Source organism: Siniperca chuatsi, linkage group LG16 (assembly GCF_020085105.1).
Source record: "Siniperca chuatsi isolate FFG_IHB_CAS linkage group LG16, ASM2008510v1, whole genome shotgun sequence".
In the NCBI taxonomy this organism is placed as follows: Eukaryota; Metazoa; Chordata; class Actinopteri; order Centrarchiformes; family Sinipercidae; genus Siniperca; species Siniperca chuatsi.
In genome coordinates, this window is record NC_058057.1 from 1,140,765 (window position 1) to 1,152,129 (window position 11,365).

An 11,365-nucleotide genomic window follows, 5' to 3' on the forward strand; every position below is an offset into this window, starting at 1 on the left:
AAGCATCCGAACGGCCACAGCGCCCCCAGTGGCGATGAGCGGGAACCCCGCGGCTGCCATATTGGTTTACACTGTGGCTGCTAGCATGGGGGCTAGTGTGAGCTGTGAGCATAAACACGGTCGTGGTCCGACTGGAAGAAGAGTAGGATCATTAGTAGCCCATGAATTATCGTTTGGCATGTACTAGTTAGTAATTACAGTAATTGGTTTGTGCTAACTTTATTAATTATACATTTATTTAGCAAAATGCACCAAGAAAGCACAGTATAATAAAGGCCTTTAAGCTAGGTTTGAACTTGAGGCCCTTCTAAAAAACAGGGCCCCAACATTAGGTACTGATGCAGGTGTCAGTATACAGCCCCTATTATTTCAGTTTATATTGTTCCGTAGTGGTGCGTGGTATTTTTAAACGAATAGTTACTTTACAAACTAATTGCCCCACCATGAACAGAAAGCCCTCTGGCCCCTTTGGGGCACTTGTTTGCTTTGCCTGGTTGGCAGTCCCGCCTTGCTTGTAGTCCATAACTGTGACTTCTTAAATCCAAATTATTCTTACACACCCACATGTGTAACCCTGGGCAGAAAATGTGTGTGTCTGTGCCCACACACAAACACACATTGACAGCCGCAGGCCTACTTACATTTACCCATACACACCAGCTTTGAGCAAAGACTCTGCGGTGAGCGGTGCATTACCCAGGAGGCACAACAGAGTGGCACTGGAGCCGACCAGCACGCTGGACCGCCCGGATGGGCGCTCTGGGCTTTGACTGGAACAAAAATGATCCGTGGAAGTGTGCTGTTAGGGCTCAGACATATGCTGAGCAGGTGAGTCTCACACATCCAAACACACAGGCTTAAAGAGGGGGTGAGGTGCGTGCCACAAACCAAACATCTAACCCATGCTTTGTAGCGAGTAGAGTGGGAGACAAAGCAAAAAGAAATTAAGTGACAGGACAATTTCACGTTATATTTTACATGAGAAACGTGCCAAACTGTAAATATCTCTAGTTTAAACATCTATTATTCTATATGTTTTCAAAGATTTTAAAGATCCTCCACTGTTGTCCAGAAACTGTTAAAACCCATCAGCGAGCCGCGCTGCTGCACTGGCTGACATGTTCCTCCATCACCACGAGCACACTCTGGAGTTTACTCTGGCTCATCTTGACTGATAACATCGGGGGCCGGCTGCTGAAGCACTGCTCAGCCCGACTGAGTGGGATTTTCTGCTGTCTCTTTCAGCGCTCCCTGGATACCCAGGTGGTCCTGGCACTGTGGAAAACATCACTCGGGGCCCCCTTCCCAGTGACTACAGGCCCTTTTCCTTTACTTCACTGGTAGTTAACTCACTTGAGGAGATTATCAAACCCACACTATCAACTCATGTAAGCCGGTCCTGGACCCACTACAATTTGCTTATCGCTCTGCAAGTGGGGCAGACTGAAAGCACAGTTTGGACTGGACTCAAAACTAATCACAGCAGATACCCTGGACACCATAACTGAGTGCGCAGATGACGCCGGGGTCCAGTTCTAAGTGACTCGGTCGACTGGCATCCCATTTGAATCTGAACACCTCCGAGACCAGGGAACTGATTCTAGATTTCACCACCCACTCTATCTAGGCCCCGAGGAGAGGAGACTGAGGTGGTGACGGAGCTTCTTGATCTTATTATCTTTTGTTTTTCTGATGTGTTTTTAATGTGTCTATATGTTTGTGCTGTACCACAAATTGCCTCTCGGAGGACCTTTCTAAGCTTTCTAAGTCTAAACACTCCATTTTATTGGCATCAACGTTTTAAAAACAAGTCTGCCAAAGCATCCAAGTACAAACTGATCAAACCAGTAATAAAAAATAAAAACAAATACAAAAACACAAAAATAGTAATACTGAAAAAACAGACGCACAATAACAGTAATATTAGCAATAACACAACATAGAAAAAATACAGTATATAACAGCAAAACCGTATATACAACCAAAATGGTTGTATATATGTAACTTGTGTGTGTGATAGACTATGTCAAGATAATTTTTTGTCATATTCAGTACTCACCACATCACCGAAGGCAGATTCATTCGCCACTGAAAATAGTCCCCATCAAATGCAGTATTTCGTCCTTTTAGAGGAGCGTTGCTGACTACAGTGGTCAGGTGTCGGGACGTTACTGAGCCTTTTCAAACAGGAACCCACGTATCTGTGGGGCCACCTTCCAACACCTCGCGGACCGAGTGCTGCGTCCGCAGCCGCCTATCTTGATGACGTTATCATCCACAGAGACAGGTGGGCGCAGCACGTGCGGCAGGTGGCTGCGGTGCTCGGGTCATTGAGGCAGGCCGGTCTCACGCCAGGAGGGAGGTAGTATCTGGGGTAGGGGGGCAGGTGCGCCCCCAGGTAGACAAGACGCTGCGATTGCTGCCTGCCCGAAGCCCAAGTCAAAGAAAGAGGGGAGGTGGTTTCTGGGGCTGGCCGGCTGTTACCGGCAGTCCCTTGACCAGTCTCACCCGGACAGGTGCCTCAGATCCGGTCCAGTGGACGGAGCGGTAGGTTAGGCCGGTTAAGTCAGGCGGTGGGGATATGTGGAGGTGGGCAGGGGTCTCCTGTCTGTTCCTGAGTCCAGGATGGAAACTAAGGGGGGCAGAGCTTTGGCCATCAGGGCCCCGAGGATCTGGATCAACCTGCCCGAAGACATCAGGCTGTCTGAGTCAGAGTCTTCTTTAAGTCTCGTCTCAAAACACATTTTTATCTGAAAGCAGATTCTGATTTTACCTGAACTGTTTATTTTATTGCTTTTATGTATTTTATGTATTTTATTTCTCTTGTTGTGAAGCACTTTGTACTTTGTTTTGATAAGTGCTCTGTAAATAAAGTTTTATTATTATTGTATTATTGTCGGGTCTCTGAGTTCGGTGTGGACCTGCTCTGTAGGAAAAGTGCAGTGAGAGAACTGTATCAGTGGAAGTGAACTGGATAGAGGGGGGCCTCAGGAACTCAGGCCTTGGGATTCTAAGAGTGTAACCAAAACCCCGACTGACAGGAGACCAGGCACAGGCCGAGGTCACGTGCATTATTCATCTGCAGCATAATGTGAGCTGGCTCTCATCAAAGCTGCATGTGCAGGTGCAGGTGGGGGACACAGTTGGTGCTGAGTGTCTTTGAGCCCCCCCCGCAGCTGAACAGGACAGGCACTGGACAGCTCCATGGTGACGCAGTGTGTGTACACACGCGCTTCACCTTGAACAGGTGATCGGAGGAAGGCTCGTGCTCACACGGTTTCCTGTAATTCACAGGCAGCCCAGTCTGTTTCAAACTCAACAGAAAGCGCGTGCTGTTTGTTGGGCGCGTGCTTGGTAAGGCGTGGCCCAGCAGGTGTGCGGGCAGGAGGACTGCTGGTACTCCACCTGCTGATACTCCACCTGCTGATACTCCACCTGCTGATACACCGCCTGCTGGTACTCCACCTGCTGATACTCCACCTGCTGATACACCACCTGCTGGTACTCCACCTGCTGATACTCCACCTGCTGATACTCCACCTGCTGGTACTCCACCTGCTGATACTCCACCTGCTGATACACCGCCTGCTGGTACTCCACCTGCTGATACTCCACCTGCTGATACTCCACCTGCTGGTACTCCACCTGCTGATACTCCGCCTGCTGGTACTCCACCTGCTGATACTCCGCCTGCTGATACTCCACCTGCTGATACTCCACCTGCTGGTACTCCACCTGCTGATACTCCGCCTGCTGGTACTCCACCTGCTGATACTCCGCCTGCTGATACTCCACCTGCTGATACTCCACCTGCTGTTACACCGCCTGCTGATACTCCGCCGGTAAGTCCGCTGCTCTCTCTTCTGTTTCACAGCTTTTTAGGAAGTATGTCACTTTAACACGATGAGGCATCAGCATCGAGGACGCGCACTGAAGAAAAAGCGCACATCCTACCTTTGGGCCCTCAGCCCCCCGACCCCCCCAGCCCCCCCCCCGGATGTGCTCTGCCCTGCCTGGCCTACAGCTGCCCACTAAGGGAGCGGTAATAGCGCGTGTGCTCGCCTGTCTCTGAGGCCACCAGAGGAATCCATCAGGCTCAGCACGACCCGAGATGGGAGGCTGAACGGCTTGTGATGATTGGCTGATTGGTGGAGTCTGCGCGGGTTGGTACGTCATTCAGTGACCTGTAACAGTAACCCCGTGTGTTTAGCGCAGCAGTGATGCCAAGTGGAAAGTGAATTGCATTAGCAGTCTGCGGTGCTCCACAGAGGGCCCCGAGGGTCCAGCGGTGCGCAGTAACGTTCCCGGAAGGCCCGCCCTGCGGTATCAGCTGATACCGAGGCCTGCTGTTACCTCACTTATCTTATCTGACTAGATTTAATCAGGACATGCCACCGAGATCAAGAGAGGCAGACAACAAGAGGACACACCGCATCAGACAGTCCCGGAGAGATTCTGTCTCTGCGTTATGGAGATGGTGGTTGTCTAACTTTTTTATTAATACAGGCAAAAATACATATAACACACAGGACACTATAATGACATGACAATATAACCTGAGTGAAAACATACAAGAGACAAAAACAATAGGACAAAAGAGAAAAAGACCAAAGGAATGGACTGAGTGAGCAGACATTCAGAAACAGAAACATATGACAGATATGACAGCATATTTACTGGAGCTAATGTTTTCCCATCCCAAGCTGTGTTGTGCTACTTTGCAAAGGTTTGTAGCGATTCTGTTTTCCGAAAACTTCAGATTAGTTCTTGAGCTTTGAATATGAATATTTTACCTTTATATTTCTTATCTGTTGAGTGGCCTGAGCCAGTTTTAGATACTGGTCCACAGACTTGCAGCATTTGGACAACAGACTCCACGGTGACGGTTCCGTGGTAAACCTGTTAAGCTGTTTTTTTCTGTAGAATATCTTCAACTGGAGGAGGAATCAATTGCTGGTTTGTAAATTGTTGTGAAAGTTCGGATTGTTTCCAAAGTACTAAAATATTAAATTCATCTGCATGTGGGGAAGCAGCGAGGCCTCTGCTCTGTGAAATGAACTGAAAACTGACTTTATTTATGGTGGTTTGAGACCGTCTGAGACCTGGTCTGACCAGATCTGCTGCCTGTCTCCCAGGTGGTCGGGAAACTGAAAACCACGGAAGCGTATATGGGACTTTGTTCAAATGATAATGTAAACCTGAAAATGAAAATGTAATATTTACAGTTTCCGGATGTTGCTGCGTGAAGCCCGGCAGGCGGAGCGCTCTGCGGTGTCTCAGCTGCTCCTCTGCACACAGACTCCAGACGATGAACCAGGAGTCTGCTGGAGCCACTCTCCCAGTCTGGGGCTCACACTGGGGGTTCTGCTGGCTCCTCTTTCAGCCCTTGGGATTGGTCGAGCTTCTTCTTGACGTTGCTGTCGCTTGGGGTGTCTGGTTGGTTAGCCCGCACCAGTTTGTCAGTCTGGATCTGGCAGTCCCACAGGATCTTAGCTCTCTGGATCTTGCACTGAGTGCCTGTTCTTGTGCTGCCATGGTTAGTCCAGCCTTTTGCAGCCGCTGGCAGGATTTCTTGATATCAGCCTTCTTCTGTCTGTCGGTGGTTCATGCCGTGCAGGGGCTTGTCTCTCCATGATGCTTCATCCTCCTCCTCCTCCTCGGGTTTCTGCTGCCTGAGGTGTTTGCTTATACACACACACACACACACACATCTATAAAATAAAGACAACCCAGAAGGCAATTCTGGCTGTCACGAATGTTAGCTCTCATCTTCACTGTCCTCTGGGCGATGCCTTGAGGGACCATGCCATTTTTTTTTTACAAATTGTGCACACTCTATATTATAAAATAAAATGTTAATATTGTGTGGTGATATGGTGCAGACCTTTTATATCAATCTGCATTACCATCTGTCAAAGAGTTAAATCTGCTAAATCATTTTCAGAATGTAGCACACTGAATGCAGATCAATGGCTGCCAGGAAGGTGGTCCTCAGTATTGTATTGCAGAGTAGTACAGCTGGAGTGTTGTGTATATATTTGTTGCAAACAGGTAAAAACATTGGTACATTTCTGTAAACAACAATTATGCCAAATATCCTCCAGCTTCAGCTGAGCTATACTCACCTCCACCTAACAGCTGGTTTATTCCCTGACAGGAGACTCAGAGGAAGATGAACTGGGGATTTTTGGAAAGCGTCCTCAGTGGCGTGAACCAGTACTCTACAGTGATCGGACGCATCTGGCTCTCTGTAGTCTTTCTCTTCAGGATTTTGGTGTACGTGGCGGCGGCCGAGGACGTGTGGAAGGACGAGCAGAAGGATTTTGTGTGCAACACCCAGCAGCCCGGCTGTGAGAACGCCTGCTTCGACCACTTCTTCCCCATCTCGCAGGTTCGCCTCTGGGCTCTGCAGCTCATCATGGTGTCCACCCCGGCCCTTCTGGTGGCCCTGCATGTGGCCTACAGGAAGCACCGGGAGGCCAAACACAAACGAAAACTGTACAAGGACAAAGGGAGCATTGACGGAGGTCTGTTCTGCACCTACACCGTCAGCCTGGTCTTCAAGACAGCCTTCGAAGTGGGCTCCCTGCTCGCTTTCTACTTCCTGTACAACGGCTTTGAGGTGCCCACACTGCTCCGCTGCAGCCAGAGTCCCTGTCCCAACACGGTGGATTGTTTCACTGCCAGAGCCACAGAGAAGAAGATCTTCCTCTACATCATGGGCTGCACCTCCATTCTGTGTATCTCTCTGAATTTTGTGGAGCTCATGTACATTGTATGGAAGCAGTTATGGAAATGTTTCACCAGGCGGTACATCCCCGTGGAAGAGAAGGCTTTCAGCCACTGCCGGCCAGCTGTTTCCACTGTCAACACGTTTGTCTCCGCTGAGCCCACAGTAAACACGGAGGACAGCACCACACAGCCTGCATTCACTGCTGAAAACCGGCCTGTCCAGTCCTAGAGGGCTGGGACTGAGTGAGAGCTCATGTTCCCTTCTCAAAGTGAAACCACAGTGAGCTCAAACCATTTAATGGTACAAGTGGGCCTAAACTGAGAAAGGCTATGGCAAGCTGTTTACCAGTGTGAACAGACTCTAATTACACATATTAATACACATCATCTACTGGTAACCTGTCACAACATATTAAACCTGTTGCAAGAAATCTTGGTGTCCTGTTTGATAGCAATTTATGTTTTGAGCAACATATCACTAAGCTTGTCCAATCATGTTTTTATCACCTCAGAAACATTGCAAAAATCTGATCTATTTTAAATCTTAGTGATGCAGAAACTGTTGTACATGCTTTTATCTCCTCACGCCTTGATTATTGTAACAGTCTGTTCATTTGTCTTAATCAAAAAACTTTGACACGACTGCAGACTGTACAGAAAGTCCTGTTAACCAGGACTGAGAGGTTCGACCACATCACACCTGGTTCAGCCTCTTTACATCGGCTCCCTGTTGGTTTTAGGATTGATTTTAAGATCTTATTGATTACTTTTAAGGCTCTACATGGCTCCAGACTTTATCTTAGACCTTGTAATCCCTTATGAACCTTCACGTAGTCTGAGATCTTCGGGCAGGGGTCTCCTGTCTGTTCCTGAGTCCAGGATGGAAACTAAGGGGGACAGAGCTTTGGCCATCAGGGCCCCGAGGCTCTGGAACAACCTGCCCGAAGACATCAGGCTGTCTGAGTCAGAGTCTTCTCAAAGCACATTTTTATCTGAAAGCATATGCTGATCTTATCTGAGCTGTTTATTTTATTGGTTTTTAATTTCCTGTTTATTATTTGTTATTTTTGCCCTTCATGTATTTTATCATTCATCTTGGTATTTTATGTAATTTTTCTCTCTGTGAAGCACTTTGTACTTTGTTTTGATAAGTGTTCTATAAATAAAGTTATTCTTCTTATTATATTAATGATCAGTCAAATCACTAATGAAAGATATGCCATTACGCTTTGACTTGTTTAACTCCCGAATGGATGAAATCTCCAGAAACATAAATTCCCCATTTCGACTATAACTAGTTGTAACTCAGATTCAACACCTCTCCCTTTTGGTTATTCAAATCATTTTATCATGCATTCCGCCAGTCCAGTGTTACAGTGTAAGTACATTTACTAAGTGCTGTACTGAAGTACAAATTTGAGGCACTTGTACTTTACTTGAGTCTTCTCTTTTCATGCCACTTTCTGCTTCTACCCCGCTACATCTCCGAGGAAACACTGGACTTTTTACTTTACTACATTTATCTGACGGCTGTAGTTACTATTACTTTAATAAGTTAGTCAATTAACAGAAAATTAATTGGTAACTATTTTGATCGATTTTGCTCTGGGTCGTCGTGACGGCGTTTCTCACCGTTTTCACCAGTTTTCCAAACCGATCGATCGATCGATGGATCGACGGAGAAAAGAATCGGCAGATGGATCCAGAATGAAAAGCATCATCAGCTGCAGTCCGATACAAACCGGTTCAACATGAGCTCCAGCTCCACCAGCTGCAGCAGCAACATCCTGCTTTACATTAATGCACGAGGAATAATAACCTGATGATAGAATATATAACAGCACAGCAGCCACAGGGACGCTGCACTGCTTTAATGCTTTAAGGGCTTTTTCCTGATCACACTCTCACACTCTCACTGCAGCAACATTTTCTATGCTTTTACTGTAACACAGTGTGATTTTACCACTTTTACTTAGTAAAGATATTGTGCGAGCCGTGTTGACCAGACAAATAAAATATATCTCCAATTATCTTGTGACTAGTATGGAGGCCCAAAATGTTCAAATAAAAAGGACATGAATACAGACGATGTCTTATATAACCATCCATCCATCCATTTTCTACCGCTTGGTCCCGTTAGGGGTCGCGGGTGACTGGAGCCTATCCCAGTGACTTTGGGCCTTAGGTAGGGTACACCCTGAACCCACGGTAACACGGGGAGGACATGCAGACTCCACCCAGAGAGATTGCGTGATGTTGGTCTGGTCCGGGAATCGAACCCACGATCTCCTTATTGGGAGGCAGGAGCTTTAGCCGCTCTGCCACCGTGCACCCCTATATAACCATGAATTGTGAAATAATCCAATCCAATTTTAAATGATGAAATGTTATTTCATCCTGCTTCTTTTCACAAGTTTACTGCAATTCATTTTTTTCATTCCAGCAGATTTATTTCAAAATGTCTTTTTTCCAAAGTCATTATTTTCACCAATAATCATCTTATTTTATAATTCCACGACCGATTAGCTCTGCGCTGTTTGTCTTGAAGTACAAAAAGGACATTTTGAAATAAAATCTGCAGAATTTGAAATGAAATTATCATAATATTGTGCCTGTCTTTTAATATTGAACACTACAGTCAAAATTTTGTTGGATATCCAAACCAAATGTTTATTTTGCCACAATGTTGGACATCAGTGCTTTATATCCAGACTGCTGATAGGTTCTCCGATGTATCAGGAGATGAATGTGCAATAATCAGCAGATATCTGGAGAATCAATTGTTGTTCACCACAGATAACTTAATATATTTCCAGTTAACCTAATGTTGTTAATATTTTAATTTACTAATCAAATTGCAGTTGTAATCATTTTGATTGGTAACAAATTATGACTCAAGAATGCATTTACAGGGAGGCCGCGGCAGCTCACCTGGTAGAGCGGGTACCGCATGTCAAAGCTGAGTCCTTACCGCGGCGGCCTGGGTTCGAGTCCGGCATGTCATCCCCTCTCTCTACTATCACTGTCAAATAAAGCAGAAATGCCGAAAAAACCCTTAAAGGGCCAGCGTGGAGGATTTAGTGGCCTCTAGTGCTGAAACTGCAGTTTGCAGCCATCTGAATCCCGCTCGCCTCGCCCTCCCCTTCCAAGTGCGTAGGAGAAACTACGGTGGCCGCAAAACTCTTGAAAAATACCAACAGCCCTCTCTAGAGCCAGTGATTGGTTTGTCCGTTCTGGGCTACTGTAGAAACATGGCGGTGCAACATGGCGGCCTCCGTGGAAGGGGACCCGCTCCCTCTGTAGATATACAGGGCTTATTCTAAGGTAACGGAAACACAACGCTTCTTATTTTCACTGATGAAAACATACTTATAAATATTATATTCCATTTCTGCCGACAGCTGCTCCTACATGTTCCACACTGGACCTTTGAAAAAAAAAATATGAATGCATCTCTAATGTAGTTACTATAAGTTAAAAAACGACAGTACGTGACTCTCAACCTAACTCGGGGTTAATGGGCAGTTTGTGCTCATTAAACGTGGCCTCCCATTAGCTGTAGCAACAGGCAGCATCCCGCAGGAAAAGGCTGGCTGTGCTCTGGAAGTCAGCAGCCACAGTGTCAAAGTGTTTTTGTTCTTTCATGGTTCTAGACAGTTTGTTCTACCATTTAGCAACAATGAGAGGACGAACTGACTTCAACTGATAGTCTATAGGAATATGTAGCACTGATTGGTATGTATGATGCATGGAAAAGAATATATTTTTGATTTAAATAATTAAAATTAGTTAGCCTATGAGTTGATCTATCTTTACCAACTTTGTATAGGTGCAGTTTGTTTAGAATTGTGACCGTTACATTTTAGATCACTCATGCTATTCACATGCTACAACTGTGTTGCTCGTGAACATGTTAAGTGCAACAATATATTTATGTATACACCTTGAAATAAATCTGCTCTTCTTTCTCAACAACATAGTGAACACTATTTAATAGCTTCTCTGCCATGAGCTGCTGCTTTGATTGGCAGTTCATCCAAGACTATGAATTAAAGCCAATTGGTAACCAGAAATGAGAAGTGACAACAGCAGCAGTGTGAAATGACCCCTTTAAGCACTGTGCTCCTCCATCCATACCGATATGAACTTGCTCTTTGGGGCATTCCTTTCTTCACTTCTCTCACCCTTTAAAATGAAAGCAACATTCAAGTTGAACTAGTTCTCCATGGTAGTCCTTTGTTTAAAGTAATAGTTTAACACTTTGTGGAATACAGTACTTCTTATAAATAGTTTTTACATTTAGTGTCTGGATTAAACAAATAACTATTTATATAGCATTCAAAAACAGTCACAATGTGCTTTACAATAAAAGCAAATAAGATCCAGAACTCAATAATTCCATCAGAGGAGACTTAAAGGAGGAGACTGTGTGTAAGAGGTAATGTGTTCATTAATGGGCTTTAAAGGTGTTGGTAGGCGTACACCATTTTTTGAACTTCCAGTCTTTATGCTAAGCACCTAGCAAAGCAAATAAGCAAAATGACTGATAGACACAGGAGGAGTTGGGAAACATCCAAAATTACTTCCAAAATACCAATGAACATTTTTCTATTTCAGAAACCATGTGACTACA

The 11,365-nt window shown here is 45.5% G+C and overlaps 1 protein-coding gene across 2 annotated transcripts; it reads left to right on the forward strand.

Moving 5' to 3' along the window:
• Positions 1-114: 114 nt before the first annotated feature.
• On the forward strand, positions 115-7,232 carry gjb7 (gap junction protein beta 7). Of its 2 annotated transcripts, none has more exons than XR_006374981.1 (2): positions 115-828; positions 1,045-2,675. XR_006374981.1 is itself a non-coding variant. In XM_044169664.1 (2 exons), exons 1-2 carry the CDS (start codon positions 751-753, stop codon positions 6,959-6,961), a joined length of 882 nt encoding a protein of 293 aa, XP_044025599.1. In that variant the 5' UTR covers positions 115-750; the 3' UTR covers positions 6,962-7,232. The 2 variants fall into 2 exon arrangements, 1 of the variants encoding a protein (XP_044025599.1); XM_044169664.1 differs by lacking the exon at positions 1,045-2,675 and adding an exon at positions 6,158-7,232.
• Positions 7,233-11,365: the final 4,133 nt, after the last annotated feature.